The sequence below is a fragment of the Schistocerca americana genome, chromosome 5 (assembly GCF_021461395.2).
Source record: "Schistocerca americana isolate TAMUIC-IGC-003095 chromosome 5, iqSchAmer2.1, whole genome shotgun sequence".
Lineage (NCBI taxonomy): Eukaryota > Metazoa > Arthropoda > Insecta > Orthoptera > Acrididae > Schistocerca > Schistocerca americana.
This window is the reverse complement of record NC_060123.1, coordinates 645,574,245-645,599,745: the sequence shown is the minus strand read 5'-3', so window position 1 is coordinate 645,599,745 and position 25,501 is coordinate 645,574,245. Positions and strand designations below refer to the sequence as shown.

Here is a 25,501-nt window from a genome sequence, read left to right as displayed (position 1 = left end):
TTTGTCTTCGACCGTGATATCCCAAATTCTTCAGATTGATTTTTGAAGAAAATGTCAAAAACTAAGTTACGGATTAGTCTCGTACCAAATTTCGTGGGGCTACATCACGGAAGCTATCGTTCACGAAACTTGTCAAGCCAGTATGAGTACGAGGTGGTTCTAGTTACCAATACATTTCAGTGCTAATTTTGGGGATAATTTATAACAGGAAGCTGAATGTAACGACTTGAATCAGATGATGAAAGCTAACTGAGTAAATGTGACCAAATGACTGATGTGACATGTAACGGACACTCTCAAACAACTTCATCTTGTAGCCAGATGTGTCTGTTACTTTACGCCAGACCAGTTTTTGTTCCGCAAAAAATTAGATTACGATGAAATAATCAATGAGATATTGGTATAGATTTTGAGCTTGATCGCAGACTGATACAAACAGCAGACAGTTCAACAGAATTAGATAACAACTACCAGGCACTGCTTCAGACTTACGAACTGGAAGAATTATTTAAGATGTCCAGTAAGGAACAAGGGTTTCTTTCTTCCTGATGTCATTAATGACCGATCTGATAGGTTAGACGTCATAGGATAGTGAACAAATACATTCCAGGGCAGAGTCCGTTGAGGAAATTCCTTACCTCTTTCAACTGTAGTACAGAAACTGATTAGATACTGTGCCTACAAGAGGGATAAAAGGACTGCTACCCAAACGACGTGCCAAGGTATCAAGCATATCCACCCACCAGCTGTTATCCATTTCGTATGGTCTGGATTCCAGTTATGGTCACTCTGTCTCCTTCTTATGTCCCACCCATCAGACTTTTGATGTCTTTATCAATTTTTTCATAGTCTCTTCATAGTCAACTGCCCAGTTAAGACGCACTTCTTAAACAAGTCTTAGTTTGAGTATGTACATTCCGGTATTGCATAGAGAACCTCCCCAAGGCGTGGAGATGTATTACCCAACATTTAATATCAAATTTCAAATATACCTTTCATTCCACCTACAGCAAATGTTCTATATTATATTTTATGCGAATTAATGTGTCTAATTGAACACAAATTAGAGTTTCTGACGCAGCTTACACGTTATATAATGTGCTACTGGTTGCATACTTTCTGGTTAGTTCCTTTAAAATTTCAGTGTGTTGTAGATTCCAGCCTTGAATGAGGAGAGCTATCGACCCCCCCCCCCTCCCCCCTCCCTTCACTGAAAATAATCATAAAGGTTCCCAGGCCGCAATCTGATATACTGCGAATATTAAACAGGAAACTGCCGCTCACCATCTCGATAACGATGCTAAAGAAGTTCTCAGCTGTTCTTGGCAACGTTTACCTCGTTCATGAGGTCAGGAGAGTTGTATAAGCACTAACTTCTCGCCAGGTGGCTAGCGAGAGTTAACGTACGAGTAGCGTGAGAAGTCATTGTGCCGTGCTGTCAGCCAATCGGCAACCCTGTCCGAAAATGGTTCGAGATCTGGACACTGCGAACAATCGCAGAGCCCAGACCGACAAAACAGTGGACGTTAACAAATGAGTAGATCCGTAAGGTACAAATCTGGTTATAGAAAAACTTAAAATTGGCACGGTACGAACGTCCTAAGCCGACAGAAAAATAAACGCCTAATAACCCGACTTGCACGCGAAATAGCAAGGGAAGGAACTCACGAGGACACCAAGCACGGTCAGACTTAGCCCTGTTCGAGTGGTTGGTGTCTCAGATAAGACTGTGATACGCTGCATAAACCACACGCCCAACAGTTATGAGACGTTTCACGAAGACGAATTGTGTGAGGAGAAGCGCCTTCTGCTTGTATAACTGTAGCCTGGCTTCTGTACAGTTTACAGATAACTTTTCGATTTATTCCTGCTACCTTCAGAACTCCACCGACAAATTTTCCAAATCGTTCAGGGATACTTAGTGAGTATTTTGGTATAAGGGACCCAAGGTTCTGCTGGATCACTACACAATAGTAATGTGATGCATATTTATTCGGTTTGTTACCGTAATGAGTCTTGTTTCAGTGAAGAAGCCTGTAAAATGAAATAATCAGAACGTAAAAAAACACAACACAGACTAATTCAACAGCCCTCAGGATGGTAATGTGGTTGCCACTGGTGTGGGACCAGCTCAGCATAGCATCGTAATGTTGCTAATACACTGTGACAATGCATTCAGTGAAGCCATAACCGACTTTCATATTAGCCAAATCTTCATCAGTAAGCAGATCTACAGTACTGCTGCGTATTCCTGTCAATCACAATCACAATTAACATGGATGGAAAACAAAACGCTAGACAGAATCAACCAGTAATGGATGCAAACTTGAGGCCAACGAGTTAAGGAGGGCCTTACTATTGTCAACAGCAAGTGTGAGCGAGTGAAAACAAGACATAACACACACCCTTTTATATTTGTTCTACATGCACTTTTATCATTGCAATACAGGCAAAAAGACACGAAGATGCTCATAAGGTACCCCTCAACAACCTCCGAATTTTTTTCAGGCAATAACCAATAACAGAGATACACAGGGTGATTATAATTAAACTTTCAAAACGCTGTAGAAATAACACCACTGGTCAGAATGACGCCAAATTGCAACGGAGTATTATCCGAGAAGGGGAAAACGTATGGCAGAAGAAAAAAAGTAGTGTGAAAATTGATCAACAGATGACGCTCTATGAAAACACCTGTCATGCGTACTAACCATTGAAGATGGTATGAACATGCCGTGTACACGGCTTTTCCTCCTTTCGCGTCTGCGACGTTCACCATGACTGTCTCAATGCAGGATTGCGCTCTGTTTGTAAAGCTATATTACTAGAATGATGACTGTACCCACGTCGCTCTGCAGAAGTTTCGGACACTGAAGGGTTTGAAAAAAGGCTTTGGTCCGATGACTGCCGTGGGTATGGAAAAAAATGATTCGGAAATTCGAAAAGACGGGTTCTTTTGGAGTGCAGCCTGGTAGAGTGAGGAAACGACTTGAATTGGCATCAGTGGAAGCAGTGGCCACAGAAATGCAGGAGGAGACGACCCGCAAATGTGTAGTGCACGGAGAATTGGCCGAACACTGGACATACCCGAGAGCACGATGTGTAAAATCCAACGAAACGTCCTTCTTTGCAATCCATTCAAAATTACCCATGTGCACGAGTTGCTTCCTGTCGACCAGCCAGCAAGAGAGACCTTTGCATTAGAATTTCTTGCTCTCATGGAAGTGGAAAATGATTGACAGTAGAAGATTTTGTGGACAGAGGAAGCCGGCTTCCAGCTGACAGGACATGTCAACACAGAATTGTCGAATATGGGCAACGAAAAATCCACACGCAAATCAACCAGTACCACATCATCTTGAAAAGGTCACTGTGTGGTGCGGGTTTACCGCATCATTCATCATAGGGCAATATTTTTTCGAAGAGACAGGTGCTTCCGGTACTGTTACCTGTACCGTCACTGGTAAGCGCTATGAGTGTCTTTTGAGCAACCACGTCATTGCAACTCTCCAACAGCATGGATGTGTGGATGACATCATTTTTATGTAATATGACGCACCTCCGCACATTGCAAATCCAGTAAAGCAGCTGCTGAAGCGCCATTTCGAAAATGTTAGAATTATTAGCCGCCAGCCGCGCGGGATTAACCGAGCGGTCTCAGGCGCTGCAGTCATAAACTGTGCGGCTGGTCCCGGCGGAGGTTCGAGTCCTCCCTCGGGCATGGGTGTGTGTGTTTGTCCTTAGGATAATTTAGGTTACGTAGTCTGTAAGCTTAGGGACTGATGATCTTAGCAGTTGAGTCCCACAAGATTTCACACACGTTTGAATATTAGCCGCCTTTTCCCTACAGTCTGGCCGTCCCCTTCAGCTGAACTTAATCATTGTGTCTTCTAGCTGTGTGGCTATCTGAAAGATATTGTGTTCAGTGTTTCAAATGCAGACTTAGCTGCTCTGAAGGCACGCATATGGAATTAAATTTATACGATTTCTCTTCAAATGCAAGTCGAAACTCGCACTAAAATCACACCATTTATTCTCTATTGCATTTTGGTATGCAAGTAAAATGGACGAACACATTTTTTGCCGTGTTCTTTCGGCGACGACAAGAAACTAGTGTGAAGTGCTGAAAAGGTGGGCAGGCACGCTTCGATCAACTCAGGGAAGGGACGTAGCTGTCTGTTTTCAACTCCGCATGGTCTGATGTCACGTCGGCCTTCTGTTGCTGAGGGTGCTACGCTAGCCACAGCGCCTTGACAGTATTTATCTTTGAAAGTGCGGTGTGTGTAAAGTATTGTGCAAGGATAGAATTTGAGGGATATTAGAGGAGCAGCTGACGTATCAGTGCCCTGGCGTAGTGGCGAGCTCCACTTAGCTGTCCAGCAGCTCGAACGTTTCGTACGTACACCCAACCATAGCATATACAAGCCACGAGAGGTAGCTGTCCACTCTGCATGCTGTATATGTGTTTAGTGTAGACTCGTTGTCTGTCTGTTACACACTGTGACAGAAGTCATGAGACAGCATTCTGCACACGTAGAGATGGTTGTAGTATCGTGTGCACAAGGCGCATTGGCGGAACTGTCGTTAATATCCGGGTGATTCATGTTAAAAGTTTCCGACGAGAATATAACCGCACAATTGGAATTAACATAATTTGAATGTGGAATAGTAGTTGGAACTAGATGTATGGGACATTCGATTTAGGAGATCGTTAATGTATTCAATGGCAACGGCCTTGCCGCAGTTTCTACACCGGGGCCCGTGAGATCACCGAAGTTAAGCGCTGTCGGGCGTGGTCGGAACTTGGATGGGTGACCATCCAGGCCGCCATGCGCTGTTGCCATTTTTTGGGGTGCACTCAGCCTCGTGATGCCAATTGAGGAGCTACTGGACCGAATAGTAGCAGCTCCGGACAAGAATACTACCTTACGACCGGGAGAGCGGTGTGCTGACCCCACGCCCCTCCTATCCGCATCATCCACCGAGGATGACACGCCGGTCGGATGGTCCCGGTGCGCCACTCGTGGCCTGAAGACGGAGTGCTTGCTTATTTAGGGTATTCAATATACAAAGACCCACAGTTTTAAGAGTGTCCCGACAACACCAACTTGCAGACATTACCTCTTGCCACGGACAATGTAGGGCCCGACGGCCTTCACTTAACGAGCGTGAACAGTGCCTTTTGGGTAAAGTTGTCGGTGCTAACAGACCAGCAACACTGCGTGAAATAATCGCTGAAATCAATTTGAAACGTACGGCAAATGCATTCACTAGCACAGTGCAGTGAAATTCGGCGTAGTGGGGTATGGCAGCAGACGATCGACACGAGTGCCTTTGCTAACAGCCCGAAATCGCCTCCTGCACCTCTCACGGGCTCGTGACCATTTCAGTTGGACCCTAGACTACTGAAGAACTGTGGCCAAGTCTGCTCAGTCTCTATGTCAGTTGATAAGAGCTGGTGGTAGGGTTAGAGTGTGGCGCAGACCCAGTAAAGCCATGGACCCAAGTTGTCCACAACGCAATGTCCAAGGCTGGCGGTGGCTCCATAATGGATGGGCTGTGTTTACACGGAATGGACTGGGCCCTCTTGTCCAGTTGAACCGAATATTGACTAGAAATGTCTGTGTTTCGCCATTTGCAGACCATATGCAGCCATTCATGGATTTCGTGTTCCCAAAAAATGTCACCAGGCTGCAATTGTTCGCGATTGGCTTAAAGAAATTTCTGAACAGTTTGAGCAAATGATGTGGCCTTACTGAACATTTATGGGACATAATCGAGAGGTCAGTTCGTCCACAATATGCTGCACTGGATCACGTCCGCAATAATGGTCCGCTGTAGAGACAGCACGGCTCAATATTTCTGTAAGGGACTTCCATCGACTTGTTGACTCCATTCATGTACGCCGGGCAGAAGGAGGTTCGACAAGATGTTAGAAGGTATCCCTAACTGCATTACCTGTATTCTGCTATGTCAGTAGTTTCTGCCACTGATTAGTCATGATGATGACGAGAATTTTCCCCAGGAAATCCACGCTCTGTTTCGCACTGAACAAGCCGTCCAGAAGTGTTCATTAGAAGTGCACAATCGGATCGTGGATGTTATAGAAATCACATCAGATCAATCACTGATTATTACGACAAGGAAATCTACTGTTTATCGTCAAACTCATGAACCATCTGTTTCTGGAATGGGTTCTGCTCAAACATCGAGGGAAACCGGAATTCGGTCACCGTGGCTCCTCAGTGAGTGGGCGTAGTGACATAATTTCAAACGCTGACAGTAAGTACAAAAATGTATGGGTGTTTAATTGGCCCCCTGACGTTGAGAATGGTTATTCAAAACCAAGTATGAGGAAGTAAAACAACTCCATAATGATCACTGGTCTAGCCCTCAAAGTGGGTGGCATGCCCCCTTGGGATTGGAGGGGAGGGGGGGGGGGATGCACAGAGTAATACAGATGGACACCAGCATTTATTGGAATATTTATACTTCATATTATGCAAGATAATACTTCCGTTGAACAATTATTGCTAACGTCAGATTCTCAGAACTGAGGAAACTCCTCCATCGTTAATGTGCTGTCTTACTTCATAAGAACTGACCAGTACATCCTTTCATCACACAGTCCCTGTCACCAATCACCCGCAGTGGTAGCTACTTACTATTCATTTAACAACCACTAATGACAACAAGCTGCTTGACAATGCGAGCACCACTTACTAACGAGACAGACTACAAGAACAGATTGTTAACTACAGCCACTGTGGCTGTCCACTCGATTCCTGCCATGTTTCTGGAGTCAGTTCAAGAGCAGTGAGTTAGCCAGAAGTTGAACTATAATGCGGTTTCAGTGGAAGCAGGGAACCGGGTGTAAGATAACGTGCCCCATATCCACATTCAGGTGAGAGGGAGTATTCTGCCTGACGTGCATTCCGACCGACCTGACACTGCTAAACCACCGCAGTTTATGTTGGCTAGGCCAGGGGCTCTCAGGCCCCCGTTCTGAAACATAAATTATTTCAGCCCCCCACTCTATTTTTCTTTCCTTCCTCTGCACTTCTTATGCTTGGCACAAAAACTGTATCTATTTACTTGTCTCTCATAACTGCAAGAATGAATAATAATAATAATACTCTTCTAAAATTATCATACCTTTTTATTATTCAACGATGGCGAAAGTTACGAATTACAACTAGTTTGGTTGTACACGTAGTTATCAACTGGGCAAGTATGTGAATTTCACAATGTACATATTTCTTTAAAAATTAGTTCACAAATTAATTAAAGTTTAACTTTTTCCATCTATAATGCTTTTGGCTCATTTAAAATATTTGAATATTAGAATGATCTCGGCGAACAAATCACAACAGAACAGTGCTAGCACTGAAATGCCAATTTAATATGTGTTATATCCGAAGTGATCGTTCAAAATGGAAATAAACAAGAATAACATTGCACACCAAAATTCCGAATTTTTATGTCAAAAGAATGGCTCTGAGCACTATGGGACTCAACTTCTCAGGTCATTAGTCCCCAAGAACTTAGAACTAGTTAAACCTAACCAACCTAAGGACATCACACACATCCATGCCCGAGGCAGGATTCGAACCTGAGACCGTAGCGGTCTCGCGGTTCCAGACTGCAGCGCCTAGAACCGCACGACCTTTTTCTGTCATTTACACATTTCGTGTGATGTGTGTGCATGAATTTGTGAAGAACGCAGATCTAGTCTTGGTTGCGTCTTTAAAACAGCAACTAGCATACCCCTTCAGCTGCCTTTGATATCGATTTTTCATCTTGATTAATGCCATTACCAACCTACACAAGTAGGCTGATGCGAACAGCAGTAACAAGTCAACTGCCCCTGTTGCTAAACTGGGATATTCATTTCGACTTTGCACCCAAAAATTTTCAATTTAAATTCATTTCGAAGTTTTCTGTTACTTGTGAGCTGTATTAGCTCCTGGTGTTGTACTGTTGACATGTGGTCTGTTATGATCTTATCGAACAGATTGTGGATCCAGTCATCCTCGAATTATTGACTAAGATTTTAGGGATTTAGTACACCAGTTCTGCTAATTTTACCTACATCTATCTCATTTTCCTTCATGAAACCATTCAGATAAGAGAGCACTTCGAAGTTACCATTCTCCACCTGGATATTTCAAAGTCCAAGTTTTGTCTTAAGAACAAGCACTTTCTCGCTTAGAGAGATGATGGTACTGTTTCGTCATTGAAGTGATATGATAAGGTCATTGAGATTCTCAAAAATGTTGTCAGCACACCAGTCGAGAAAGATGTGGCACGAAGATCGATAGTAGGTGCTGGATGAAACGTGCCTATAACGAGAGAGGCCAGAGATCTGATCCTTAACTGATACTTTAAATTTACTATATCTTTTAAACAAATGAAGTTACAAAGTTGATATTTACAACGTTTGTCATTTTAATGATGCGCTTCGATATGACACGTCGACAAAGCGTCCAGATTTTAGCATTCAGGTCTTTGTTACTAAACTTGTTAATTTCACTTTAACACTAAATCCTAAACTACGTATTATAGATATGATCAATATTCAAATTTTATTGCGATCACCATGAAAATTATGGAGGATAGCAGATTAAAATTACTGGGGCTTGATTCCCTGCATTACCACAAAATTAAACAGTTTTCATAAATGTTTCCGTTTATGGCCGATCTTAGGTCCGCCATATTTAACACTGCTACGTCTCTTTGGCCACAAAAGCCTTCTACTGGGTTTCCCTATGACGTAGGTTCTCGTCTGTTTCACTCGCACACTACAGCGCTTAGGCCTCAATAGACAATAGACGACTGTGAGTTTCCCCATCTCGTGGTGAATCTGAGCCATTTGTGGCGCGCGATCCTGGATGAGAGGGATCCTGTAGGCTGACTCTTTCAGCCATCTATTTAAATGAGAGCTCAATGATCGTAAACTCACAAGAAGAAGCCGCAAAAACTACTCAGTATCTTGTGATTTTTAATTGTGTATTAAACGAACTTCAACTTTTGAAAGGTGCTGCGTGACCTACTTTTCGACTAGATACTGACAAGACACTTGGGAACTGAAGGATCACACCTTAGTGACGTACACCTTCTTCACCTCATCTTTGCACAGTTAAACTATATGTGAAACAATCCTTGCAACTGAGGTGATACTGGCATCTTTCTCTGGCCACTGTGCCCTTACAATAACTGTAAACTTAGATAAACAGCTCACTGAAATGCATATATTCCAGTGGATGCTCAACATTTCTCATCTGTAAAGCAACCAAATAATTGAATTTATCGCAACAAGATGATACCAGTGTAGTCCAAATAAATAAATATTTTTCTAAAGCAGAATGGCGGACAACTTTTGCCAAGTTGATATTAGGTCAAAGTTTAATTTGTTATGCATCTCAGAAATCAAGAGACACTGAAAGGACTTTCGAGATCTTCTACGCAGTAATGAGGGAGATGTGTGATACATCCAGTGTAACAGACACCCAGAGACAGGGAAAAAACGAATAAAAGCTGAAATAGTGAATATTAAACGGAAGCAAATGGAATTTCTCAAGATAAAAGCAATACCCAAATCTGTTACAGAAGACGATTTGAGATCAATGTATCATTTAGTCAGGCACCAGAGAATCCTCACAAACACGTTCGTTCTAGGCTGAGAAACAAACAATGGGAGGTTACTCGCCAACCAAAATGAAATTGTCCGAAAGATCGAACAGCATTACGAGCCACTACGCTACTCTGATGAAACAGACGTAACTTCGACAGTCTAAATGGTACATGTTTTTAACAGAGAGATTACGAACGATGAGAATAGTGGCACTTTAGCTAATTTCAGTGAGCCACGCTGCGAGAATCGACAGGTCGCGGCAGCACGCTCTTTGCTTCCACAGACACAATTCTGGCGAACTTCCAGCGCCAGGAGACGCTCGGGCTCCGGACGAACACGCGGTGTAGCGAGGCATCTTGTGGCAGGGCCTATTTGGTTGAAGGGAAGCGAGTCCCACCGGCTGGAGGCAGTCTCGTTCGCGGAGTCCTGGGTTTGCAGACGACTGTGGGCGATCACGCAGCCCAGGTGCAAAGAGTGGGCTTGCTCCATCTGAACAGCACACGGGTGGCTGGACGGAATTAGCTGTAGTCTATCTCGAGCGGCAGCTCCAGGAAGTTCTTCGTTTGGTGAACGCACAGACAGCCTGAACCCACTCTGCAGCGAGGCTGGCACACCCGCATTTGGATGGCATCATTTCAACCGCTATCCGTCTACTCGGGCGTAGACAGGCGGCCGTGTGGGAACCAGCTCATGGAGAAGAGAATCGTTTGCAGCCAGACAACGCCCGCACCTATGCAAGTCTATTACTAATTGCGGACGTCCGCCAAGGGACTACACCCGGTTTCAGATTGGTTAATTTACTATTGTACTGCGACAGTGTAGTACTCGCTTTGAAATCATTATACTGTGGTCCTAGTTCGGTGGACATGTGCATGTTCTGTAGCCAACCTTATGGTACAATCTCGTGCGGAGTTTGGCCCAATCTGAAAATTCCAAACGTTCAAGAGGATCAGATTCCCCTGACTGAGCCTATACAGCCTCCTATTCTGAGTGCTGCATGGGGGCTTAATTAAAAAGAAAAGACTAATATTAATGAATAAATGCAATAATTTTAGTAGCTGTGTGACCGGTTACGAAGTCTCGTAACCGGTTGGCCCTGACTAGTATTAGCACGCAATCTGACTGCATAAAATAAAAATAAAGACTGACAAGGAATTTCCATTAACACAATTGATTAATTAAGTCCCCTGCAACTATAAAAGCTACGAAAGAACAAACCAAAAGTGTAACTGTTCTGTGTGTGGTAGTGTGACTCAACGCACATGTATCTGGCTCGGTTCTTTCTCAATACGACAAAATATTTTAAACACCACTTACAATGAAATACTATACTTGCACATAGAAACCAGAATTACAAGTCTAATAAATGAACACGAGCCAGATGCTTTGTTGACTGTACATGTGAGCAAGAGGGTTGTTATTAAAGGAAACTGTAATACCTTTTTACCGTATTACATATTGACGAAAATATTCCATTACACCAGCAACATAAATCAAAAGCCCATCTCCTTTCTCAAATATATTCTGACAATTGCATCGCGGGCAAGTGCTCTACCATCTGAGCCACCGAAGCACGACTCACGCCCGATCCTCACAGCTCTACTTCTGCCAGTATCTCGAAAGGCGAAGGTCCCGAGTTCGAGTCTAGGTCGGCCACACAGTTTTCATCTGCCAGGAAGTTTCATATTAGCGCACACTCTCCTGCAGAGTGAAAATCTCATTCTGGAAACATCACCCCAGGCTGTGGTTAAGCCATGTCTCCACTGTCTCCTTTCTTTCAGGAGTGCTAGTTCTGCAAGGTTCGCAGGAGAGCTTCTGTAAAGTTTGGAAGGTAGGAGTCGAGATACTGGCAGAAGTAGAGCTGTGAAGACCGGGCGTGAGTCGTGCTTGGGTAGTTCAGATGGCAGAGCACTTGCCTGCGAAAGACAAAGGTCCCGAGTTCGAGTCTCTGTCGGGCACACAGTTTTAATCTGCCAGGAAGTTTCAGAACAACGACTGCTCTCGACATCCTCTGAACTACTACTGCGCCCAGTGGAGGTGGCGGAATAAAAATCTTCGGCGCCATCTCCGGCGCTGTGACTCAGTGTAGCAACCTTTCAGTGGTTACCAGTGTATTTGTTATTGTTCTTATGTTTAATAATCAGCTTCAGGGCGTTACTTAACAACTTAATTATTTGTAAATTTTTAGCCGGTCGTGATTATCTTTTGCGAGGTGAATAATTTGTTCTGGTGAGAGTGTCCAGCTTGTTAGTGAGCAAAATTCCTTATATTAAAGGTTTGTACTACAATGGTCAACAAAAGTTTGCAAAAGTACCATAAAATGTAGTCTACGACGCTAGAGGTGTCATTGACCTAAGCACCTCTTGCATTACCCAGTTAGAGCCCATATTCTGGACGGTGTTTATACTGGCCTGCTTTGTGGTCGTTTTCCAGTCATGTAAACATTGCACTGCCGCAGCGGCACACCGCGAGCAGTCCGGTATAAACAACAGCTTCACTCAGTTTGTGTTCAGCACTGCAGTAACACGCCATGTAGAGAATACAACACTTTGATAGAGTCGGGATAGTGGCATTGCTTTCAGTAGGTCATACACAGCAAGATCGGTTGCCAATCTGTTTCATGTCAAAAAAAGTGGTGTGTCTAAGATGTGGAGAAAGTATGGAGAGACGGGAAATGTGAACAACACTGGTCGTCCTCATATGACAATTCCAATGTAGGATCGTTTCCTCCAACTGTCTACTCACAGGCGCCCAACATTAACTGCCAGAAGTACTGGGAATGACTTCGCCCACGCAACAGCAACTCTTATCTCACACCAAACAGTGCGTAGAAGATTTCATCAGGATGGTCTTCATTTCAGAAGACCAATGAGAAGTTTTGCACTGAACCAATGGAACCGACACAGTCGATGGACCTGTGCCCTTACATTGGACCATTGCCGAATGGGCTATAGTCATGTTTACTGACGAGAACAGGCTTCGTTTGCGACTAGACATTAGAGATGTTATGATTTGGAGAAGCATTAGACGACACCCGGAACGCCAATACATAGAGGAAGTCCATTCGTTTGCAGTTGGAAGTTTAATGTTCTGGGATGCAATAATGATGGGACAGCGGACCCTCTGATACCCGTCTACGGGAAGTCGACCGGTCCTCGATATCTACAAGAGACCCTACAAACGTTTGTAATGCCCTATAGAAGTGAAGTCGGTGACAACTTCATCTTAGTCGATGACAAAACAAGACTTTACCGTACTCTAGCAGTGTCTCGGTATCTTCAAAGATGCAACATCAAACGAATGCATTGGCTAGCATAGTCCCAGACCTGATTGCAACTGATCATGCATGGGACCTGTTGAAGGTGATGATTGCACAACTTACAAATCCACCTGATAATCATCAGGACGTCACTGAAGCTGCCACTGACTAATGGGACCTCATACCGTCACGTAAATTTGATGGTCTCATCCAGAGAATGCCTCAGAGCGTGGAAGAACTAATCACTGTGAGGGGAGGACATACTCACTACCAAACATTAATAATCATCGTCATTAAATAAAGATTTGCAATGTTTTTGTTTTCAAGATATACTCTTAAGAGACAGCTTGCTTTGTTCAGTAAGTATTTTTTTGTAACTAACCGAAATCGTTCTTGTTTCCAGAAGGAATTATGTTCATTTTGTTAATAAGGTATTGTACAAACCTCAATCGATATATTATAAGAAGTCATTGAGCAAATTCTATGATATTCCAAACTTTTGTTGAGGTCTGCATATTTATAATTGTTGCTGATTTTTTGGTTGGTCATTAATCATTTGACATTAGTCATTCATTGGACATCCTTCATCAATGAAAAAATGACAAAGACCATCAAAATAGAAAGAAGTGTGTCACAAGGAAGTCCGCTTTGGATGTCGCCTTTTGAGCTTTCGCTGGAACCACTTCTGAGGAGACTTAATGACAAACCAACTGGTTTGACCTCTTCAAGAGCGAACCTCACTTGATTAATGACGTTGCGATTCTCTTATGACTCATAAGTGTAATAGATACAATAAATACTGAAACTGCCAAATACGGCCTCAGGTGAAAAAATAAGAAGTAAAGTGTAAATAATTAAACATCAGAGAGTTCGAAACTCTCAGAGTACTAAGGGATAGGACAGTGGATGTTCTCTGTAGTCTGCTTCCAGTTCTTCGTGACCATGTTTAATTGACATCTCTCAATTATATTCAAAACATTGGGTATTATAATAGACAGATGTCCATTAAAAATGACCACGAAGAACTGGAAGCAGATGCAAAAAGGGATAATGCAACAGTACAACAGGTATACGTGGAAATGCAATATCTTCAAATCAAAACTACGCCACGCTCGAACAGTGAAGACAGCAGGGAGGTTAGGAATTAACGGGCATGAGTAAGATGCAAAATCATTACTCAGAGGGAGAGCAATTTCTCGGCTCGGGTTAAATTCCAGGTGCTATCATCATTTTCCCTTTTTACTGTAATCCTCTCAACATTAAGCTGTTACTTATAAAATTTAAATACAGTTAAACATTTCAATTTATATATGCAAAATTAATGTATTCAATTACATTACGATTACTACCCTTGTAACTCAAAAGGCTGTAGGTGCTGGTAAAAATGGCGAATATATGACAAAATTTAATGGAGGTGGGGGACCAGCAGAAGAGGCTGAATAAGTGAATGTGGAAAATCTAAAAACCACACTCACGCTCGCCGGCGTAACAGACGAATGATGGCTATTCAGCTGCGCGGGTATGGTCCTGGTATGAGCCACCCTCCTGTCTGGCGAAGTAGTGCACTGTGCGTTTAGGTATCTATATATTCACTCTAAGCTTAATTAAAATGTTCGCATAGGAAAACGGCATCTAATGAAGTCTACTCTGTAGTTTCACTAGTTGAAGTAACAAGACTCATTAGAGACACTGAAACAAGTGTAAGCACGTAATAGTTGCATGAATTGAGAAACACAATAGTAAAGTTAACTGTACTGAGTTTATTGAAAACTGAACCCGCCAGTTCCATTAGAAGTAGAGGAATTTTAACCGTTTTACTGTTCCTAAACACGGATAAGTTTTCAGACTTCGTAATAAATTTATCAACCCATTTCCCTCTACTCTGTCTATGTTTTTACAGTGATTTCAAAGTTCGAGGGGACATACATCACTTAAATGGAAGTCTTCTTTAGCAATTTAGGACAGTAGTGAAAATCATTAGTGGAACCTCATGCTCATGGTAACGTGTACTATTATGTTTCTTTAAGCGTTTGGCAACATGCTTCCAAAAGTACTTCTGGCCATATATGGACAGCCACAAAGTAACAATAATGGTAGATTCACACATAAATCGCCCGTCTACTTAAACATACAAGGAAACAAACTTTTAGAATCATTAAATAACTTGGTCATAACATGTCGCCAAACTGCTAACTACCACAAAATATGAAATCATACATTTGACTTGTAACTACACTGAAGCGCCAAAGAAACTGGTATAGGCACGCGTATTAAAATGTAAACAGGCAGAATATGGCGCAGTTGTCGGTACGTAAGACAATAAGTGAGAAATTTTCACTCTGCAGTGGAGTGTGCGCTGATATAAAACTTCCTGGCAGATTAAAACCTTGTCCCGGACCAAGACTCGAACGCGGGACCTTTGCCTTTGGCGGGCAAGTGCTCTACCACCTGAGCTATCCACGCACGACTCACGCTCCGTCCTCACAGCTTTACTTCTGCCAGTATCTCGTCTCCTACTTTCCAACCTTCACAGAAGCTCTCCTGCGAGCCTTGCAGATCTAGCACTCCTGCAAGAAAGGATATTGCGGAGACATGCCTTAGCCACAGCCTGGGGGATGTTTCCAGAATGAGATTTTCACTCTGCAGCGGAGTGTGCCGTGATATGAAACCTGCCGGCAGGAGAGCTTCTGGGAAATTTGGAAGGTAGGAGACGAGATACTGGCTGAAGTGAAGCTGTGATGACGGGGCGTGAGTCGTGCTTGGGTAGCTCAGATGGTAGAGAACTTGCCCGCGAAAAGCAAAGGTCCCGAGTTCGAGTCTCCGTCCGGTACATAGTTTTAATCTGCCAGGAAGTTTCAAGACAACAACTGTCTGGCGCAGTTGCTTGATCGGTTACAGCTGCTACAATGGCAGGTTGTCATGATTTAAGGGAGTCTGAACATGGTGTTATAGTCGGCGCACGAGCGATGGGAAGTGGGGACTTTCACGTACGACCATTTCACGAGTGTACAGTGAATATGACGAACCCCTTAAAGATCCTGCAAGAATGGAACCAACGATGACTGAACAGAGTCGTTCAGCGTCACAGAAGTGCAATCCTTTTGCAAACTGCTGCAGATTTCGATGCTGGTCCATCAACAAGTGTCACCGAGCTAACCATTCAACGAAACATGGGCGTTCGGAGCAGAAGGTCCACTAGTGTTCCCTTGATGACTGAACAACACAAAGCTTTACTCCTCACCTGCGCCCATCGACACCAACATTGAACTTTTGATGACTGGAAACATGTTGCCTGGTCGGACGAGTGTCGTATCAAATTGTATCGAGCGGATAGACGTGTACTGGTATGGAGATAACCTCATTAATCCATGGACGCTGCATGTCAGCAGGGGACTGTTCAAGCTGGTGGAGCCTCTGTAATGGTGTGGGGCGTGTGCAGATCGAGTGATATGGGACCCCTGACACGTGAAGATACGACTCTGACAGGTGAAACGTACGTAAACATCCCCGTCTGATGACCTGCATCCATTTATGTCCATTGTTCATTCCAACGGAAGGGGGGAATTCCAGCGGATCAGTGCGACACCTCACACGTCCAGAATTGCTACAGAATGGCTCCAGGAACACACTTCTGATTTTAAGCACTTCCACTGACCTCCAAACTCCCCAGACATGAACATTATTGAGCATATGTGGGATGCCTTACAACGTGTTGTTGAGAAGAGATCTCTACCCCCTCATACTCTTATGGATTTATGGGCAACCCTGCATGACTCTTAGTGTCAGTTTCCTCCAGCACTACTTCAGACATTACTCGCGTCCGTGCCACGTCATGTTGCGGCACTCCTGCGTGCTCTACACGATGTTAATCAGGTGTACCAGTTTCTTTGGCTCTTCAGTGTATTAAAGTAGTAACGTTATATATTTCACTTTTTTATACCTGCTATAGAAAGCTTCTCATATATAATGAACAGCGTTAGGCCTTTGTCAATGATTCTTAAGCTCTTATGTAATATTTTACCCGTGTGGTGACACCAGAGCCCAAATTTGAGTATTTGGAAAAGGAACCTGTCCCAGACAGCATGAATCTGGGCGGTGACAGCCTACACATCCATATTGGATACCACAGCTGTGTTCACACATTCGACACCTGTGCAGATCCATGCATTCGTAATAGTTAACTGGTACTCTGCGGGAAGGTGATGAGAAAGATGTCACGTTTACGTAATCTGTGCAGCCTCTTTACATACGTAGTTCACACACAGCACTTATTTGGCACTAGATTAAGACTCTTTCATACCAGTGCAACCTCTTCTTACGTGCGATCGAGCCTACTGCGTCTCCTTCTTATGCCACAGATACGGTTACATTGTTCGTAAGAGACTTTTTTGTTATTTCTCCCACGCCAGGTTAGCTTCACTCTGGACGGCGTGTCAGCTGTCCCGTAGCTCGCGTATTGTACGACTGTGTGCGCACTAGCCGGTGGCGGTCACACGCCTTGCCTTTTTGATCTTTTCCCCTGGTGCCTTTGCTATCCCCCTTCCGCGACGGAGGTACCTCCCCTTTGATTTTCCTTACCTGCACACTGTAGATGAGCATCAACGAGCGTTCCGCTTAGGACGTTCAGGACCAGAGCAGATTTTGAGCCTGAAACTCCTGCGCAAACTTAGACAATTTTTTTTTTCATGATAAAAATCAGTCACGAATTGCAATTTAATTTTTATTATTTTTTACTGTTTTCGACAAATAAATTTTTCATTTTCAGAAGCTTAGTATTAGTTTAGCAGATGTCAACATCTTTATAGAGGCGTAATCCCATGGTATGTCCAGAAATGTACATACTGGATGCGATTATGGTCAATAAGTGTTTATAAGCACATACAAAATGTTTTCTTGACCTCCATTGATATTATGCTTCTATGAAGAAGATATAGACATCTGTTAAACCAATAAAAAGCTTCTGAAGATGAAAAATTAATCTGTCCAAACCAGGAAAGCATAATAAAAATTTGTGTGCAACTGATGACTGAATTTAATCTTGAAAAAATAATGCTACGGTTGCTGAAAATTACAACCATGAATAAAATAGGCCGACTGTCTGCAAACCATGGGTTTGCACCTTTGCAGACTTCAAAAAAAGCATATGAATCAATCGTTCGCACGAGAGTCTTATAATCTGTTGCATGAACTTGCCCATCGACATCGTCAAAGAAGCACGGACACTCAAAGCACAGTGAAATTCATGGGAGAGACTACATATCCTTTCTACGTCAAGACTGGTGTGCGACTAGGTGACAGTGTACCACCTACGTTATTTAACCTGGTTCTAGGAAAAAATTCATAATAGAATGGTGCACGCATTTGGTTGTGACACAGCATGGCATTAAGCAAGAGGAAGGAAATCAAAATCGTCTGTTTGGCATTCGCTGATGACCAATCCATACACTGGTACAGCACGTACCCAGACTGAAATCCTACAGTGCGAATCATAGTGTTCTCATAGGTAAATTGAAGTTTTGGGATTGATGGTATAGCCAACGAATGGACGATTTCATATCTAAGTAAAAACCTGCAGGACGTTGTACTTAGTAATTCAACAATTGTAGTCGGGAGTCATTATTCAGACCTTGGATAAATCACAATGGGCTCCCCAAGTCTCAGTTATACGTCCGCTATTGTTTCTCATACATGTAAACGATCTTCCATTTAATGTAGAACAAGCAGAATTAGTTCTTTCTGCAAATGACATGAGTATTGTAATGAATCCAAGTACACATACAGAAACAGATGAAATAGTAAACATTGTTCTTAAAACTACCATTGAACGTATCGGTGATCAGTTGTGCGCCTCTAGGCGTACTACACCAATGATAAGTGTAACACATGGAAAGGAAATAATAAATAGGGTGGAAACTTAAAAATCCTTTGGTGTCAATATTGATGAGAATTTAAAGTGGAATAAGCACATTTTGGAACTCCTAAACCACTTACTTGAGGCACATTTGCACTTAGAACCCTTACAAATCTTGAGGAGAGATAAATCAGTAATTGACATGTTTTGTATACGCGTATTTTCATTCAGTAACCTGATACGTAATAATGTTCTGGTGTGACTCATCTTTAAAAACGAAAATCTTCCTCACTCGAAAATACGCTGTAAGAATTATGTGTACTGCTCACCCACGATAATCTGGTAGACATATGTTTGAGGAGTTCAGTACTCTTACTACGTCTTCACAGTATACTTATTCCCTCATGAAGTTAGTTGTAAATAATCTCCTCCAGTTCAAAAGGAATAATGGTGGACATTCCAACAGAAGAAAAAATGGCATTCATTATTCTACATTAAGGTTGCCTTTAGCACAAAAAGGGGTGCTCAATGCTGCAACTAAAATTTCTTATGACTTACCCAGTAATATAAAATGTCTGAAAGACAGCGTAGTAAAATTTCCTAATAAACTGAGAAAGTTTCTCCTTGACAACTACTTTCTTCTTCTTTCATTTCACCCTCTTTGGGGTACGCTGGATCAATCATTTCTTTGTGCGTTGCTCTTTTATTAGGGCCCAGTATTTCTTCATTCTTTCTGATCTTCTTTTCCTCTCTTCTTCCGAGATGAAGGGTTTGGAATTTTGTGTAGATTTGTCTTGGACCCTGACGTTTTCATCTTTAGTAATTAATTTAGCTGTTCGATCGATAAGTGAATTTTCTGAAACCTTTAATTCTACTGCGTCTTTCTCAGTTTCTTTAAACCAGTTGGGTTTCGTTTTGCGGTTACGGAAAAAGTCAAAGATTTCTTTGACAACTCCTTCTATTCCGCAGAAGAATTTCTATTATTGTGATGTGTAAAATGTGGTGGGTAAAAATTACTAACCCACATTTGAAAAAAATAATAAATAAATAAAAACTGAAAAGGAAATTAAAAATATATATAAATGTCAGCATTAGCTATACCTACAATATATTCTACAGAAACGATACCTAAACCTAAATTCATACAAAACACATGCACTTGGCTCAAATGGCTCTGAGCACTATGGGACTTAAGATCTGAGGTCATCAGTCCCCTAGAACTTAGAACTACTTAAACCTAACTAACCTAACGGCATCACACACATCCATGCCCGAGCTAGGATTCGAACCTGCGACCGTAGCGGTCGCGCGGTTCCAGACTGAAGCGCCTAGAACCACTCGGCCACACCGGCCGGCAAAACACATGCACTCAAGCAGACTGAGAAAGAGGGTACTGATATACTATGCAAAACTCCCTACGAACCATGCAGAGACCAGGTAATTGACAAAATCAAAGAATACCTAACCGAGTCGCGCAATACACGTGGCACTCATCTCACATTTCTTGTGCAGTATCGGTTACTGCAGACACTGTTATCGAATTTCGTTAGCGTTGGACACGGGCCTCTCACGAGACTTCATCCACGCATATCAGAGATTTATAAAACACGCCATTCTTGGAATGATTTGTTATAATTATTGTTGTAACTAAACGTCACAGTTATCGGCGGTTAATGCCTTCATATAGCAGTTCTCTCTCAAAAGTTAGTTGTTATCATCAGTGACTTACAAATTAAGCATTAACTACGCTTGTATTATAATTTGTAGTACGCCATTTCAAGATACCGGAGCACTGAAAAATTATCTCTGACAGGTCGCCCTGTAACGGGACATCCTCCTCTAGCATTGATTTTCCTCGACACTAGTTGTCGATACCAGTATTAGTTTTCGAATTTTGGACAGGTCAATATTATCCAGCTCCTTTTCTGAAAACTTTCATATAATTTTATACACAATATGTTATATTTGAAGGTAAAATTTATGGAAAGGAATTACTTTATTTTGGATGTTATAATCATTAAATACTAGTTCCGAATGTACAGTTAATTTTTTTGGAAACATTTTAAATTACAAATGATTTGGCACACATAAAACTTCTATTACTAATTACGCAATCTAGTACTGTTTATTACGTTTATTTATGGATTTATTAGTGAAATAATAATCGAAACTAATAGAAATTAATGTGTGAAAAAATTTTAAAACCTTTGGAATATTACCGCAAAGTGGAGTAGTAGTAAGCATATCTCTGATCGCTACAGTCTGAAACCGCGAGACCGCTGCGGTCGCAGGTTCGAATCCTGCCTCGGGCATGGATGTGTGTGATGTCCTTAGGTTAGTTAGGTTTAAGTAGTTCTAAGTTCTAGGGGACTGATGACCTCAGATGTTAAGTTCCATAGAGCTCAGAGCCAAATGAACCATTTAAACCATGCCTCTGATGTGATCAGACGTATTTTTGTATTTTGGGCAAACAGAGTAATTTCTGCTTTGTTATCCTGTAAATTCGAAAGACAGTATGATAAACTAAACTCTAACAAAATATATTAACATAACAACAAAAATTGCGCAACAACAACCTTAAAATTAATTTAGATCAATTCAACCATGAGTACCTAAAATGTGAGAATTTCACCTTCAGGGATCATACCCATAGACAAGAAGAACGAGAACCGACTCTGCACGAAAAGGTAAGTAAACTGGAAAGTTTATTGTAATCTTCGCTCCTCTAAATTTTTCTTTAAAGACTTTGCTTATTGTGGGTAATAACGGGAATTAGGAAGGAGGGGGAGATTATAACCCTTATCACTAAATGTCAGCTAATAACGATATAAGTCTTCAGGAGGCACGATGATAAACAAGACAGGAGATACATACCGCATAACCAAGTACTAGCGTAGTGGATGATGTTCATGACATCTGGAGTCTAAAGGTGTAGGTTCGCATCTCTCCGTGTGTAAATATTTTTCTCATGTTAGGGTTGTTGACAAATGGTTCAAATGGCACTGAGCACTATGGGACTTAACTTCTAAGGTCATCAGTCCCCAGAACTTAGAACTACTTAAATCTAACTAACCTAAGGACATCACACACATCCATGTCCGAGGCAGTATCAAAGACTGTAGCGCCCAGACCGCTCGGCCACCCCGGTCGGCATGTTAACACATTTTGGAACTTTCTTACGAATGTTACAGAAGTATGTACTACAATGTGCGATGTTATTTACATTTCCGTCTGATTAGACAACGAAGGATGAAATAAATATGTAGCGATTTGCGAGTCTGTGGTTAAACAGGAACCTAAGAGGACTGCTTAATTTGCTGTCACAAGGGCGATAGCAGATCATCCAGTCGTCGATATTGTGTCAAAATGACGTCACGTTTGTAGGAAGTGTTGTAAAATGACACCCCCACTGTACATAACAGGACTATAGACAGAAGTAATATTGAGAACTGGACGACGGAGAAAAGGAAGATACAAGCGACAGAAAAGAAAAAGAAATTCTACAAAGAACAGAGACGGCACATCAGCTAGCGCATGAAATACTATTGGAAAAAGCAAATGTAAGGAGAGTCTAGCACTTAGTAGGTCGAGTAAAAATAAAAATACATGTGTGTAGCGTACGTGCGGCACAGTGTGTTAGTGAGAGAAGCAGAGGACGTATACCTGGCAGCGTTTCTCGGAGCAGCAGCGCGGCGTGCGTGGTCGCTGTCAGGAGGCGTCTTAGAAGTCTCGGTCTCAGGGCGGTGGAGCAGGCAAAAATATTACGAGCCCGGGACACGACAGCCAAGGCCCCTAGCGGTAATGACGGAGCTGCCTGTTGCCGCACCGGTTTATCTCTTCTGCTTTCCTTTTCTGTCCTTGACAGCAAACTGGGAGCCAGAGGCGATTTTCCCATCTTCACGGATTTTCTCAGAGATAATAGTTGTCTTTCTCACTACACGTCATAGCTTACTGCATCGAGGACAATTAGAAATTTGTATTTCATCGGGAGTTTTCTGCCGTGACCTTCCGAAGTAACGCAGTTTACCTCCAAAGGCCAAATAACTTACATTTATTTGCATACATTACTTCTGAACCCTACCTGGTAACAAGTTCCAACGTCAAAAAAAGTTATGAACGACAAAAAGAATCGCCAATACGATGGCCATTGCGAAACTAATACCTCCCGTTTATTTTCATGGACTGTACAACAGGCACTGAAAGTACAACAATAAAGAATGAGATTTTCACTCTGCAGTGGAGTGTGCGCTGATATGAAACTTCCTGGCAGATTAAAACTTCGCAACAATACAGTTAAATGCAACATAGTTTCAGCCGCGTCCTTGCATTTTTTTCGCGTTGTTACCACCATTCGTAATCCACTTCTGCCAACGATGAACAAGAGCATGCATGCGTCGCTATTAAAAGCTGGAACCATCTGAGGCTAGCGACTGCCTTACACCATGAACGACAGCGTCTGAGACCGAAAAATGTAGGTGAAGTAATAGGCTGAAGCAGTGATTCCCAGACTTTTTGTCACTACCTGGCACGTGACAGTTTTATAAATTTCGGCATGCCAACTACACTGATATGACAAAAGCCACGGGATAGCGACAAAATGGTTCAAATGGCTCTGAGCACTATGGGACTTAACATCCGAGGTCATCATTCCCCTAGAACTTGGAACTACTTAAACCTAACTAACCTAAGGACATCACACACATCCATGCCCGAGGCAGGATTCGAACCTGCGACCTTAGCAGTGGCGCGGTTCCGGACTGAAGCGCCTGGAACTGCTCGGCTACCGCTGCCGGCGATAGCGATAAGCTCATATATACACTCCTGGAAATTGAAATAAGAACACCGTGAATTCATTGTCCCAGGAAGGGGAAACTTTATTGACACATTCCTGGGGTCAGATACATCACATGATCACACTGACAGAACCACAGGCACATAGACACAGGCAACAGAGCATGCACAATTTCGGCACTAGTACAGTGTATATCCACCTTTCGCAGCAATGCAGGCTGCTATTCTCCCATGGAGACGATCGTAGAGACGCTGGATGTAGTCCTGTGGAACGGCTTGCCATGCCACTTCCACCGGGCGCCTCAGTTGGACCAGTGTTTGTGCTGGACGTGCAGACCGCGTGAGACGACGCTTCATCCAGTCCCAAACATGCTCAATGGGGGACAGATCCGGAGATCTTGCTGGCCAGGGTAGTTGACTTACACCTTCTAGAGCACGTTGGGTGGCACGGGATACATGCGGACGTGCATTGTCCTGTTGGAACAGCAAGTTTCCTTGCCAGTCTAGGAATGGTAGAACGATGGGTTCGATGACAGTTTGGATGTACCGTGCACTATTCAGTGTCCCCTCGACGATCACCAGTGGTGTACGGCCACTGTAGGGGATCGCTCCCCACACCATGGTGCCGGGTGTTGGCCCTGTGTGCCTCGGTCGTATGCAGTCCTGATTGTGGCGCTCACCTGCACGGCGCCAAACACGCATACGACCATCATTGGCACCAAGGCAGAAGCGACTCTCATCGCTGAAGACGACACGTCTCCATTCGTCCCTCCATTCACGTCTGTCGCGACACCACTGGAGGCGGGCTGCACGATGTTGGGGCGTGTGCGGAAGACGGCCTAACGGTGTGCAGGACCGTAGCCCAGCTTCATGGAGACGGTTGCGAATGGTCCTCGCCGATACCCCAGGAGCAACAGCGTCCCTAATTTGCTGGGAAGTGGCGGTGCGGTCCCCTACGGCACTGCGTAGGATCCTACGGTCTTGGCGTGCATCCGTGCGTCGCTGCGGTCCGGTCCCAGGGCGACGGGCACGTGCACCTTCCGCCGACCACTGGCGACAACATCGATGTACTGTGGAGACCTCACGCCCCACGTGTTGAGCAATTCGGCGGTACGTCCACCCGGCCTCCCGCATGCCCACTATATGCCCTCGCTCAAAGTCCGTCAACTGCACATACGGTTCACGTCCACGCTGTCGCGGCATGCTACCAGTGTTAAAGACTGCGATGGAGCTCCGTATGCCACGGCAAACTGGCTGACACTGACGGCGGCGGTGCACAAATGCTGCGCAGCTAGCGCCATTCGACGGCCAACACCGCGGTTCCTGGTGTGTCCGCTGTGCCGTGCGTGTGATCATTGCTTGTACAGCCCTCTCGCAGTGTCCGGAGCAAGTATGGTGGGTCTGACACACCGGTGTCAATGTGTTCTTTTTTCCACTTCAAATGGTTCAAATGGCTCTGAGCACTATGGGACTCAACTGCTGTGGTCATAAGTCCCCTAGAACTTAGAACTACTTAAACCTAACTAACCTAAGGACAGCACACAACACCCAGCCATCACGAAGCAGAGAAAATCCCTGACCCCGCCGGGAATCGAACCCGGGAACCCGGGCGTGGGAAGCGAGAACGCTACCGCACGACCACGAGATGCGGGCTTTTCCATTTCCAGGAGTGTAGATGGCGGTAGTATGCGAACACAAGGTATAAAATGGCAGTGCGTTAGCAGGGCCAGCATGAATCTGGTGATCCACGTGAAAAGGTTTGCGACTTCATTACGGCCGCACAATTGGAATTAACAGGCTTCGAACGCGGAATGGTAGTGGCAGCTAGACGCATGGGACATTCCACTTCGGAAATCGTTAGCGAATTCAATATTCGGAGATCAAAAATGGTTCAAATGGCTCTGAGCACTATGGGACTCAACTGCTGTGGTCATCAGTCCCCTAGAACTTTGAACTACTTAAACCT

The 25,501-nt window shown here is 43.5% G+C and overlaps 1 protein-coding gene across 4 annotated transcripts in view; it reads right to left on the bottom strand.

The window, feature by feature from the left end:
• Positions 1-25,501, bottom strand: part of LOC124615270 (retinol-binding protein pinta-like) — a 152,393-nt gene that overhangs the window by 105,969 nt on the left and 20,923 nt on the right. Inside the window, exon 1 of one of the 4 annotated variants that reach the window (XM_047143014.1) lies at positions 22,408-22,665. The exons of the other annotated variants lie outside the window; for them this stretch is intronic. Coding sequence (XP_046998970.1) covers positions 22,408-22,639 — 232 coding nt within the window. The 5' untranslated portion in view covers positions 22,640-22,665. Of the gene's footprint in view, positions 1-22,407; positions 22,666-25,501 lie in introns of those variants that run through there. 4 annotated transcript variants of the gene reach the window in all.